Source organism: Trachurus japonicus, chromosome 21 (assembly GCF_045865225.1).
Source record: "Trachurus japonicus isolate A0001 chromosome 21, Traja_1.0".
In the NCBI taxonomy this organism is placed as follows: Eukaryota; Metazoa; Chordata; class Actinopteri; order Carangiformes; family Carangidae; genus Trachurus; species Trachurus japonicus.
In genome coordinates, this window is record NC_140927.1 from 14,726,000 (window position 1) to 14,739,685 (window position 13,686).

Below are 13,686 nucleotides of genomic sequence, written 5' to 3' on the forward strand. Positions count from 1 at the left end.
GGACATGTGGTGGGCGTCCACTAACTACAGAGGATAGCCAGCAGCAGCGGCGGCAGCAGCAGCAGCAGCTACTGAGCAGGCTTGTTATCAGTATGGCCAAGATAGCCTTCGAATTTTTCCCATGGGTACGGCTACCGTATTGTGTGAATCAAGACATTTGAAGTAATAAGCCTTCTGTATCTTTAACACAGCCTCGGCCAAATCAATACATCCAGCGGAAAGCAGAGTCACCCTGGATGGAGGGGGTAATTGTGCACTTACAGCTGCTGCAGTACCTTAGCAAGCTAACAGCTATTAAATGCTACATACAAAAAAAGAAATGCCGTGCATGTGGAGAAACTGCAGGCCTGTAAACTCTGGAACGGTCAGTGGGATTGTTAGTGTTAGCTCTAATAAGGCTCTGGAGAGGATAGACCTTCACAGCCTCAGCTCAATCCACTCACACAATGATTGATTTCATTTGATCCACAGGAACGTTGTGTTTGTGTACATACATGTGCACAAGTGCACCCAGAACCTGAGATCAGTCTGCAGTCTGGATCTCCAGATCCCAGAGTGTGGAGTATTTTAAATAAACCCATTTTGGGAAGTGGGGTAGAATCAATCCACCTCTGTGCCACCTTCAGGGTAAACACTCATTATATTGGGACTCTGATCAATAGTGCAAGCTCAGGGAAATCCATTTAGAAAATCAAATATGGGTAAATACTGCTGTCATGTGCCTCCCTGCCCTGAGTCCACCCTGACTGTAATGTCCTGAATTGAAAAGCAGGATGCTTCCATAATTTATCCCAAGCTCAGCCAAGCACCAGTCAATAATATTCATCATGATCTGACTAATTTAAGGAATATTTTCACGAATTATAATGATAATAAGGATCTTTTTTGTTGTTGTTGCAAGAGCAGCCATTGATATTGTTATACATTGACAGTTAGCTTAGCAGAGGGAAGCATTTTAAGTGTAGTCCTTACATTGCATCTTCATCATCCGCGCGACCGAAATAGGGGTGACTGGAAACTGAAATGGCTGTAATAAAAAAAGAAAACAGATCATTGTGTTAGTAACAGAAAAACAACAGCACGCCGCCTATTCTTCAGCACACGAACCAAATGAGCAATGATATTCTCTCAACCTGGGACACAGTCAGTTGAAAAATATTGTGCAAGATGATTTCATTTGCTAGTACACACAAAGGAAATTGAATTTTCTTTATCATTTTTTCCAGGGTCTTTCTAGATGCTCACAGACATGAACTGCTCCGCTGCATGTCTTTGTTTACATTCCCCGATATAGAAGAGTGTGAGGTCATCCGAAGCAGGTTCACTGTCTTGCTGAAGGACACCTTGGTAGAATTTATGTGTTATTCTCATTGAATTTAGTTTGTATCTTTTCTAATGGGAAACAACTACTGCTGTAACTAATATTTATTCATCAATTTACCTACAGACCTTTGGAATAGTTTAGTCTCAAAATGTCAAAAAAGGGGGGAAAATCTCATAACGATTTCTCAGAACTACAAATTTAAAATGTATCTGACCAACAGTACAAAATTCAAACTATTTATGACATAATAATGGTGAAATTAGAGCAGGTAAAAGGTAACAAATATTGATACTTAAGAAGAACAACATTTTGCTCAAAAATGGCTTAAACAATTCATTGATTTTGAAGTTTGTTGCTCATTTTTCTGTTGATCAAATAAAAGATCAACTTACTAAATGAGAAAAATGGGTCGCAATAACATTTTTCTTATATTTTTTGTTCTCACTGTCTCCTCTCTTCCCTTTCCTTCAAAAAGCAATAAATAAGGACTCTTTTCTGTCTGCATCTTCTAAAGGTGGCTTATTAAACAGTTGAGTAACTGTATATTTCCTCTGTGGTATGCGGCAGACTGACTGTCAATCCTGTGAGAGTAGCATGGAAAAACTGTTTTTGTGCAGACCTCGACAGGGTCCGAGCGCACAGTGTATACTGCAGGACACAGTGTGGGGGTAAGGGCTTCACATCTGACAGATAAATGATCACCTTGAAAAGTAATCTCCTTGGATCTCCACCCCTGACACCCCGTAACACGCCCCGACACCGCTGGGAGTTTGCAGGTAACATTTAAATGATTACACTCTACCCTCAAGCATTTTTATCATCTATTGGGGAAGAAATGTGTCGTGTGTGCGCGCAGTACCGTGCATGCACTGTATGTTTTTTATGGGCTTTTATTTACGTGGTTTGTTTGTCTGTGTGTGCGTACGTGCTTCCGTGTGTGTGTGTGTTCGTGTTTGTGTACTCCTGCCCGCAGGCAGATGGTCAGGGCGATGCTCAGAGCTGAAACAGTCCTGAAAACGTGGGCCAGCCTCGTTCTCTTTAGCATAGCTCCCCAGTGAGCAGTGCTCATCAGTATTCACCATACGCACCGTGATGTGAGTGTGAAGGACGCACAGCACCCCCTGCCTTTAATCCAGTGAAATGAACCATGTATGAACACAATGTTTACAGCTTTCTTTATATATAGTCCACAAAATGCACTGGGTGTTCAATCAGCTGCACCTCCTTTACGCCATTTCAACCCTTTCACTTCTCTGATCTTTAACAATGACCTTTGAGAGTCTGAGTGACCACATAGATACAAAATAATCCCACCTATTACAATGTGAATAGAAATGAAACAAAATAAATGTAAACGTATATTACAATGAGCCAGAGCCTTGGGACTTTGACCATATAAACTGAAGCTTCAGACTGTGTCCTTTGCCTGTGATTGAGGTTTTAACACTTTTATTTGCAAACTCATTTTCTGCCCCTGCACCTGCTTACCGTATTTACGTGGGTCCTTGTCTGCTGGAAGATTGGAGCGCAGGATGAGGTTGTTGAGGCTGTTTAAGTATGCCGGCATTGTGTGGTGGCCCTCTGGGTTGAACCAGACCTTCACCCAAGAACAAACACAAGCAAACACACACACACACACACATTCATGGAAAGCGTCACTCACATTTCTACAGATCAGTGTGTGAGAGTGTACACTTCTGCAAAATGCAGACGTCATCATCCATCACATCATTTACACATTAAAACAGTGGCGCTACTGCTGAAGTAAAGCGTGTTTATGATGACACTGATGGTATAACAATGCAGCTCCATCTGTGAGCTTTAATCTTGTAGACAAACAATTTTAGTTAGGATGTCATGTTTTACCTTTCAAGAGCTCATCAGTGCATCAATTAAAGTGATAATAAGACAGGAAGCTGAAGAACAGAAGAAAAAGTTACCTTCGACAGAGTGCGGTTTTGGGGGACTGCTCTGATGTCCATTTGTAAGTCAGGAGGAAGCTGCATGCCCAAATCAAAGCCTCCATACCTGAGAAAAAAAAAGAAATTGGACACGTACAGATCAAAACAAAGAGCTCTGACTGTTGTTCAGAAATTAGATGTGACACTGTGCTTTTTACTCCTTTGATTTTTTCTTAATCAAAGCAAATCTGCACAAGGGGGATGAAAAGGCATGGTGTGGTAAAAGCCTCTGACTGCACATTAACAGAATGATGAACACAATCAATTATTAGATGCCCACTGGAATCAGGCTGAGCACAAGGAGAAACTCTGGTTTAAGGCATCAACAAATTTTATTTACATCAAAACATCAGTGCTTTCTTAAAATTTCAGCGTTTCAGTATCCAAAATGATTGATATTCTATTTGAAAGAGTCAAAGAAAAAGTCTTCAAATTTACAGCTTGGAGAAGCAAATCACATTTTTTTCTTTTGGGTCAATGAAATCTGAGGTGAGAAAAAAATTAAAAATAATGAGCCCCATGCATTATTTTCAGACTATCTGAAATTGGGTTAACTCATCAAAATGATGTAATGTTATGAAATGCAATTCTAAAATCGGAACTGGGAGCGCCTATTACCACTGAGAACACAGCTTTCTACACAGCTATTAATGATGCACAGGCATGTACTGTCATTGCGGTTAGATGAAGATGATGTAAACACAGACAGCGCTCACCTGTTCCTGATGAAGTCATTGGCTGTGGCCACCAGGTAGTTCTCCACATTGATGCCACTGAGGTTATAAACAACCTGAGACGAAGAGATCCTCTTATGCGGCGGCTGGAAGTTGTCCCCATCACAAACCTGCAGTTCATGGAAGAGACAGAGGTATCACACTTGTCTTGTTTCGAACAATCATGCGCTAGAACACAAATGCTCACTCACACACACACACACACATACAGGCTTGCACACTCAATCTGTGTGACCCAGTCTCACCTGTTCCTGACTGGTGCATTTACAGATACTAAATGGTTTGGAGCGGTTCCCTCTGGAGCTCCACTTGTTTGTGCTCCTTGTACAGTCCCTTGAAAAGAAACATTTACAAAGTGAAACGGTGGCAGTCTGCAGTGTGCGATAATGCCACCAGCCTATCCCAAGGCACACCCAAGAACACATGTAGAAACTGAGTTGATGATGGCCTGCACCAACACTAAACAGCTTCGTAAAAAAAAGAAAGAAAAAAAGCAAGCCATCAAAGAGAGATCAAGACCTAAATATTTCTCTGTATCAGCTCAAAAACTGTTTTCAAGACCGTTTAATGTATCATATTGTGGGAAATTTGAGCTTGTGTGGTTTGACGTTCAACTCCCACACATTTTGTTTTCCTGCCAAATGTTTTCAGAGACATTGTGTGCAGATCAAAAAGCATTTGTACTAGCACACATGTCTTTCCACACTTAGACACACAAATGAACTTTATTAGTTTGCATTTTGGATATGAATAAGCTGACAGCAATCGTCCATAGAGAAAGGCAAGAAACCATAAAATACATTGCAGTAAACTAGTATGTAAATGCAGCACCATTGCAGTCCCTGTCACGATGTTATTGTAAGACATCATGAGAAAAAGATGGAGGCTCTTTCACACCATATGTTTTTTTTTTTTGGCAGAAAATTTTAAAATGCCTCCAAGGTTTGGTTTATGAGTGCCAACATTGATTTGAGTGCCTGTAAGGGGAAAATCTGCCCTATAAACACTGGGTGTTTATGGAATACAAATGATGCTCTCACATCACAGAGTCGTGCTGCAGGCTTTCAGCCACATACGTCGAGCTGAGCAAGAGAAAAATAGAGAGTAGGGACATCAGAGAGACTAGAGAGGGAGCAGCAGGAATTGGAGGGAGACAGACAAGTAAATGAAACAAGGTGAGATAGGAGGCGTGAAAAGAATGACAATGAATGAAACGCTGTATGCATGGGTAAGGGTGGAACACGCAGAGAAACTGAGCACATGGTGTTCAGAGAATCAATAACAAATCTATCACTTTTAGGGGAAAAAAACAACTGGCATTTGAGAAGTGGTCACATACAAGTTATCAGATTTGTTGAGGCAGCTGTTATCGATTCCGGGGAATGACATCATGGTGTCCACCAGCTGCTTGGTGTTGGGATTGTGGTTGCTGTGAAGCCAAAAAGAGAATAAGTCAGTCTTAATAACTTGTGCATACATTTTCTTGTAATATAGAAACACACAAACACAAGGTTGTTTCAGAAGGCTCCAATTCAGCATTAGCAGACAGATAAAAAGATTATGTCTTAGAGGCTGGGGGTTTATGAGGAATTACAATTCAAGGGTAGCACTTATCAAGGTTTTCTTTGTAGAAATCTGGCTCAGGAGCAATTTAATACCTCACAACTTTGTCAATAAAATGACCCCACCAGTGATTCCAATACAACACCTTTACTCCTTTCAATGAGAGGCTGGGCAGATAAAGGGAGAGTCAGGAAATTTGATTGGCCACTTTACATTTTAGTTGATTTCTTTTATTCAGTGCCGTTAGAGAAGAATAGAAGGATACTCATAGATAAGTGTCCCATTTACGCTCTTCAAAGAGGGAAGTAAGAATATAGCACTATGAGAAAGTTTGATAGAATTTGATATTCTGGCCTTACAATCTAAAGTCATAAAAACAGAGGAATGTGACCCTCAACCACTAATAGACACAGCTCCAACACTGATCTTACCGTAATGATTTAAATAAATATTGTTTTCCAATCTCTGTGTATCGGACTAAAGAGAGCATCAATCCAGTCTTTGATATGGATTGGCACCTGAGCTATATATTCCCTTGATCAAACAACAGCGCTTGTCAACAATGAAGACGTCTCACAACCTCCTGACACCCTTAATCTCTCCAACTTTGATCTCGCTCACATCCCCTCTCGCTCCTCCCTGTCCTCAAGGTCCGTCTGCCCTTGAACAAACTGCAGCTTCAAATTCATTTTGGAACAGGCGAGACATTTTGCCCCCTCCCCCCACCTCCCATCCCACCCAAAAAACAGTGATGCAGGAACCCAACAGGCCAATCAAGTGAAGGAGCTGCATCAAACCTTCATCAAAGTTTCATCAAAATCAGACAGGGGCGTTGCAGTCAGTCCCTCCACTGTTTGAAAACTCAATCTTTCATCCTTGTGATAACTAATCATTCTCCTCCAAACTTTTTAACAAATCCAGCCTGTTATGTAAGCGATATCACCGAAAGATGCAATTCTGACAGCAGCCTTTGTCATGATTCGCCATGTTAACATTAAAACACAACAAGTTTTGCTTTGTCTCCCTGCTCTGATGACAAGAGATACATTTTTCATGTATCTTGTAATAGTCATTTATCTCAGGGTGGGTCTATGTGGAATTGCTCTGACCTTGACAAATGACTTGAAAATAAAAGAACAAAGCCTGAGAGTTCAGCTGAATGACTCCAAAAATCCTTTGTGAAAAGGTCGTTAGAACCTACTTGAAGAAGGAGTAGCTGGGTCCGATCTTGTAGAGGGCGGGGCTCAGCTCCAGCTCAGGGTAGTGGCGCAGATCGCTCCTGATGGATCCCAGACCCATTGCGAACAACACAAACAGAACAGGAAGCAGGATCTGGGAGATCAGGCCCTTCCAGTCTCTGCGGCTGTGGTGGAACCTCTTGATCAGTATGGCCACCACCTGCTGCCAGGCCAGGGCCATGCCACGCGCCATGGATGAACCCGTGAGTTCTAAAAATACATGGGAGAGGAAATGGAGATCAAATCTGATGATTTCTTACTGTCTTACTGACTCGATGATGCCTGCCTTTTCTCTCAAAGGCAGACTGAGCTTTAGGTTAACAGCTATAGAAAAGACAGAAGGAAGGTAGTCCCAGTTGTAGGAGCTGTAATGGTCAATTATTTTAGGTGAAGTATGAAACTGAAAATAAATGTCAAAAAATGGAGAAATGCCCATGCACAGCGACAGTAGAGGTGCTGGTAGTGTGGCGAAGGAATAAACTAGTTAAGAGAAGCATGAATAATGGGAACATACCGCACACTGAACTGGATTGTGAGGATCTTTTTAAAATTTATTTCAGAGCAACGCGTTTCGCTTGTGGCTTCTTCAGGCTCAATGGGTTAGGGTTAGGCCATGAGCCTGAAGAAGCCACAAGCGAAACACGTTGCTCTGAAATAAGTTTTAAAAAATGTATTTGTGGTTGTCTTAACTGAAAATAAATATATTTGAAAAAATATCTAAAATGTGTACAGTTGATAGGAAGGAAGGAAAAGTAGGAAGGAAGGATGCACGGAGCAAAGGAAAGAAGGGAGCAGGAACTCACTGATCCGGTCACCAAGCTTTTCACTGGTGTCTGAGGGGAAGCTGTCAATGGAGGCTGTGTCAGACAGTGTCTCTGAGATAGACAGGGGGCTGTTCTCATCCTCTGAGTTTCCATGAGTCAGCTGCAGGAACACCTACAGACAAAAAAGCAACACTCATGTTTCAGAGTCTAACCTAATCTAATTCCATGTTTTGTGGAATGTTTAAGTGGCTGTGTGCCAAAGTTCAGAGGCTCTGCCACATGTGCACAGGGAACATTTCCAGTTAAAAGGAGCACCTCAGCAGCTGTACATGTTTTTACCACCAATTATACAACAAGTAGTTCCGACCAAGCAATCTGATTGGTCAACAAGAAATTTAGAATGTGCTCAAATGCTCAAATCAACATAACAGCACGCCTGACTCATCACTAAAAATATTACTCCGCCATGTCATATTGTTGTATTCATCTCAATGGATTTTTATTTTTATTTTTTAGAAACATTATTTTACTCATGAAAATAAATCACAAACCACATCAACCTCCTGTAGAGTTTTCCTGTCAGCTTCCAGAGTCACTAAAAAATGTTGATTTAATTGTTCCAAAAGAACAATTAAATCAACATTTTTTAGTTAATATGCTGTAAACTGCGCCAGAGGGGTTCCCTATGTGTAAGTAGTCGGAGAGACAACAGTTGTGACTGTGGTGAAAATGTTAAAAATATGGCCTGGAGCTGAATATTTTATTAGATAAAACTTACTCTGTCTCTCTGTTTTGCAACTTTTGGGCTTTTAAATAATCGAGTAATCGGGTAATTGAAATGTTTGACTTTCCCCATCAGCTGTGTCTGTGACACGGTATTAATTTAGTTCGGGAAAGTCCGAGACCGTGATAAAACATTAACGTCAGCTCAGAGTTCACTTACCTTGGACTAGAAAATCCTTTCTGTTGCTAAGTTGTTACTAAGGGTTGGATTATTTGCTGTAGTGGTAAACTACGTTCCATTACATAGGAGTCTACTGACGTGACAGATTGTGTGTCAGATCCCATGTATTTTCATGGAAACGCGACGCACACTTGCAAAAAACTTCAGTGTTGTGGTTTGACCACATTGCAAACCCTGTGTTTCAATGTGTGGGCGCATGTGAGCGTACTGTACCTCCTCTAGCGTGGTGTCAGAGATGCCATAGCCGCTCAGGCGAAGGTCATCCAGGTTGGAGTCCAGAGCGGTCAGCAGGGAGCGGTATGAGGCGGCACTGGATGAGGTGAAGGGGGGCAGTGAGTAGACCAGATCTCCACCTTGGGCTTCCTTCAGTCGAGCTTCAGGGACATGGGCTTGGATAAACGCCTTCAGGTCAGCGTTGTCAATTTGTTCCGATTCTGCACTCTGCATCTGCACATAGAAAAGCAGGAAGAGAAGCCATTAAGTCAACTCATTTACACTTATTTATTCATGTGGATGAGCAAAAGAGATACCAAACTAGAATGGTAAAAAGACAGTTTGCAGCAGCCAGCACAGCAGGAACTGAGTTCATCTCACAGTTATTCTGTACACATGATACGATTCACGCCGTTGCATTATGTTGTGGAGATAAAACCTAGAATTCATTTACACATGACTAAGCCAGCTCTGCCTTTACAACGTACTGTGAAATGTCACAACTGACTGCACATTGTCCAAGTTGTGTCACTGTGAAGAGAACATCTGGGGAAAAAGTACTGGAAATGTGATGTTTCTTACTCTCTTTTAAGATAAGACCTTTAATATTCATATAATTAACTCGATATTCAAGTTTTACCACAGACCACTGGAACTGCTGGGGAAATGTGGATTATTTGACCAGATTAAAAATAATAATAATAATAATTTAAAGATAAGGAAGGGAAAATGGTTTTAATAGTAAATTTGTACTGTGGAAAACTAATTCAACAACACAATTTTCAGTGTGTTAGGTCAAAATAGTAACTGGATGTCGCAGAGGATGGATACCTTCTTTGTGAGGGTGAGTTTGTAGCCTTGACCCAGCTTGTCTTTCAAGTACAAGGGAGATCCACAGCATTTTAATCCTCCTCTCTCCAGGAAGGCGATGCGGTCACTCAGCACCTCGGCCTCATCCAGGTGGTGGGTTGACATGATGATGGTGCGTTCTGACAGGACACATAGACATATCAAATTTGCCTCATTTCAGTATGCTTGTATGTTATAATAGTACTTGATCAAAAACTAATACCCAGCTACAATGTGTTCATATTTAGGAATGGTATTACATCAAATGCACATAGCAAAATGATGTTTAATACCCATGTTATTCAATGAAGCTTTGCAGGAGCTTTAAAAAAGTGTGAAAGAACAACACAGAGGCAGCATTTAGATGTATTTTGGCAAACTGATGTTGGATTTCTCTCATTTCTCTCTCTGAGTGAGTATATTTTGGCCTCTTAAGTGTGACTGCTGACACACAAACATGTGTGCACAACACACAACCAAATAAACAAACCAAAACCCTGGCATTACAAAGCCTTATGCAAACTCCGTCATACATACACGCACCAATCATCAGAGAAACAGGCGCACAACCAGCAAGCAATGCAGATGTAGTTTATTTTGAAATAGATTCCCCTGGCACCAAACTCTCACTAACATCTGAGACAGGGCCAATTACACAGGATATTTTCTACATCTACAATTATATGACATTTAGCAGTCTCCCTGCCATTACTGCCGCTCCCCTAAGAGAGCCTAAAGAAAAAGTACTTCTGGATTTATTTTAGAATAATTATATGCTAAACTTAAAGTAGGAAGCTTCAGGAAGGGAAAGCCCTACAGGGCCGGCACTAGGCTCACTGTTCTTCCAGAGACTTCAGTGGAAAACACCAGAGCAAGAGACTGCATCGTCTGTGCCACGTGAGTGTGCAGTGTGAATGTGGGTATTTTTGTGCAAGGATCAGGCTGATAAACATTAAAAGTATTTGCCTGTTTCAAAGTTACATACTGACTGGATGTTATATAAGTAGGCAAGTCAGTAAACATGATTTCTAAAGCACCTTTAAAAAGCCAGAGTTACAGAGTGCTGCTGAGGTGCACATAAAATACAACACAGTAAAACACAGCAGCAGAAGACTCGCACTTTGAAAAATAAAACAAAGAGTAGAAAGAGCAACATAATCCATCCACCCATTTGCTATACCGCTTATCCTTTTAGGGTCGCAGAGGGGCTTGAGCCAATCAGAGTTGACATTAGGTGAGGGTGGGCACACCGTTTGCACTTCGGTAGACTACCACAGGGCTGACATAAAGGAACAAACAAACATCCGTGCTTCATTAGAGTCACTAATAAACCTATATTGAATGTCTCTGGACTGTGAGAGGAAGCAAGAAACCCATACAGAATATGGGTAGGCAGGCAGGTTAAAAAATCCAGAGCCCAATCACTGCAGCGTGATGTCATCCAGAACAAAATAAAAATATAAAAAACATACAAGCTAATACAGGTGGGTTCTTAAAAAGCTATGTAATTAAGCCAGTTTGCTTCAGTGTAAGATATTTTTCCATGTCTAGTATTTGTCATAGAGCTCCAATTATACACAGCTAACTGCTGCATCATTGAGGAGAATAAAAATGATTAGTGGAGCAAAGGCAGGAGGAAATGGGGGTGTGGAGAAGTTGCACAGCTATGTTTTTGGGGACTGTTTAAGTGGAGGTATCTCTGATTTATATGAACATTTCTCACCTCCTCCATTTCTTTCTGGAATATTTCAAGTTAGCTGTCAGTGGTCTAAATGTGGGGGGCGACACCAGGAGAAATATGATCACGACCAATTACCCTAACTTCGGCTTCATCAGAATTCAGTTACAAGACTTTAGAGGCATCTATTCTTTTATGTTAGTAAGTTAGCAGCAGTGCAGGGAATTCAGATTGTTAAAACTTTTAAGGGATTAATGAGACGTAGGACCTGGAGCAATCAGCGTAACGATGATAGAACGTATTGAAGTGGCAAATAATATGGCCAAGGGGTGGCAGATAGAGAAAGAATGAAATTGGGCCACGTATCAAGCCCAGCAGGACCCTGCATGACATAAAAAGGAGAGAAATATTTTTCTGTTGTCTTTTTTATTTTTTTCTTCCATTGCTATTCCGTCTCCTTTCTCCTGTTACAATGATTATCAGCATTATTAGTGGTAACAGTTACGGTCTGTGGTTGTAGCAGTAATAGCACTGCACAGCATAACTGCGGCTTGGGGTTGAAATGGAGAGTTTGTAAACTTGAATTAACCAGAATGCTCTTTTAAGTGTTCAGTGTGTGCGTGTGCGCGTGTGTCTAAGACACTCACGTTTCTTATGCTGGATAACAATGTCCCAGATGCTGCGCCTGGAGCAGGGATCGACTCCTGTGGTGGGTTCATCCAGAACCACCAAGCGAGAGCCCCCTATGAAGGCGATGGAGATTGACAGCTTGCGCCTCATGCCGCCCGACAGGGTGCCCACCCGCTTGTGTCTGTGAGCGTACATGCCTGTCTCCTCGAGGATCCTAGTGGGGGAGTCAATGAAACGCAGTTAACATGGAGGTCATGCTAAAACACTTTCTTTGTGCGGTATAACCCAGTTTCTGAGTTATAGTCCCATCAGCCCCCATCAGTTACCCAGGCATTCTGCACTACAGGAACCAGAGCAGAGGTACGGTTCCTTGCCTGTAGGTTCAGGCTTATTACTGCTTCTTTCCCATGCAGAAAGCCTCCAGAAATAGTCTCATGATGCAACTGGGGGTTCAACCTGCAGCTTAATGATGCCACAGAATGAAAACATGATTTTCCTCATACTTGTTCCCAGAAGAATATGCAAAGAAGCACTTTTTTTTTTTTTACAATTCTTATGGAAAATTCGAGCTTGAATCATTTGTTAGCTCTGGAGATACTAAAGTGAATGATTACTATGTTCTTACCACTGATAGGAATTCTGGTACCGAAGCCCAGAGACAGCAGTAAATTAAAGTGTATATAAAATCTCCTTGACATAATTTAATGACATATCTGACCATTTATGTAGACTCGTTTTTAAACATTTCCCTTGTATAACCTGCACTCGTTCATGCTCACTGCTGTAGCCTTTGTCAATTTTGTCTTTTTTATTGAAAGATCATGCCTTCAGCTGACCTAAGGACATGTTTTTTTTTTATGTTACCAGGTTGTAAAGCAAATCAGCCGGACAGATAAAATGGGACCACTACATCATGCACAAGCTGTGATATCATCTAAAGGAGGATGCTCTCTGCAGTATAAGTGATTTGCTTACATTCTGACTTGCTCGTGCAGTTCCCTGGCAGACCATTGCGGGGCCTTGAGCTGTCCGTACAGCAGCAGGTGCTCCTTGGTGGTCATGTGGTCAAAGAGGACATCGTATTGCATGCAGACGCCCAGCTCTTTGCGAACGTCATCGATGTTGGTCTGCATGTCTCGGCCGTACACTTCTATTGTGCCAGATGATGGGGCGAAAAGGCCAGTCAGGAGGGACCTAAGAACAGAGCATCATCATTTATTAAATGTGGCACATTACTGGATTGACAGATTTTAAAAAGATCTCACCAGAGATGATTCTGGTTTAACAGTTCATGTGGAGTTATTTCTGATCATCATCATCAGAGTTTTTATTTGGCAGTTTTTTAAAGTTTTATAATTAGGAAAAAAGTTCAAATATAAATCAAACACACCTTCATTGTCAGTCAGTTTTTTAATTACTTTTGCTAAGTTTGGCTACATTGGATACAAAAGGTTGAAAAGGCCTTTTTCTTTGTTCAGTCGTCTGTGTTTTTTTTTTTTTTAGTTTTTTACCAACACTTTCATCTTAAATAATTTGTTGGTTCCAGGAATAGTATGAGACAAGTAATTCCCACTTGGTTTCGCTTGTTTTCAGCATTGTTAAATCTTATTCTGCGACTGCACTTATTCGTTGCCCTGAATATGAGCAGAACCAAAATGAGTCACATTTAAAATGTAAATGTAAGTGCTCATTGATGAAGACCCATCAGCCTAAGCTGTACCTCTGCTGATTTGCTGTGCCAGATTTGGACAAAACAATGTCCCCGTCA

General features: G+C 41.3%; 1 protein-coding gene across 1 annotated transcript in view; it reads right to left on the reverse strand.

Moving 5' to 3' along the window:
* The window catches only part of abca12 (ATP-binding cassette, sub-family A (ABC1), member 12), a 65,555-nt gene that overhangs the window by 14,303 nt on the left and 37,566 nt on the right, over window positions 1-13,686 (reverse strand). Inside the window, exons 47-58 of the mRNA XM_085765628.1 lie at window positions 12,894-13,112; window positions 11,936-12,132; window positions 9,593-9,750; window positions 8,762-8,995; window positions 7,624-7,756; window positions 6,784-7,030; window positions 5,359-5,448; window positions 4,265-4,352; window positions 4,002-4,129; window positions 3,265-3,352; window positions 2,813-2,921; window positions 973-1,027 (exon numbers count right to left, since the gene is read on the reverse strand). Of these exons, the coding sequence (XP_085621754.1) occupies window positions 973-1,027; window positions 2,813-2,921; window positions 3,265-3,352; window positions 4,002-4,129; window positions 4,265-4,352; window positions 5,359-5,448; window positions 6,784-7,030; window positions 7,624-7,756; window positions 8,762-8,995; window positions 9,593-9,750; window positions 11,936-12,132; window positions 12,894-13,112 (1,746 nt within the window). The remainder of the gene's footprint in view (window positions 1-972; window positions 1,028-2,812; window positions 2,922-3,264; window positions 3,353-4,001; window positions 4,130-4,264; window positions 4,353-5,358; window positions 5,449-6,783; window positions 7,031-7,623; window positions 7,757-8,761; window positions 8,996-9,592; window positions 9,751-11,935; window positions 12,133-12,893; window positions 13,113-13,686) is intronic.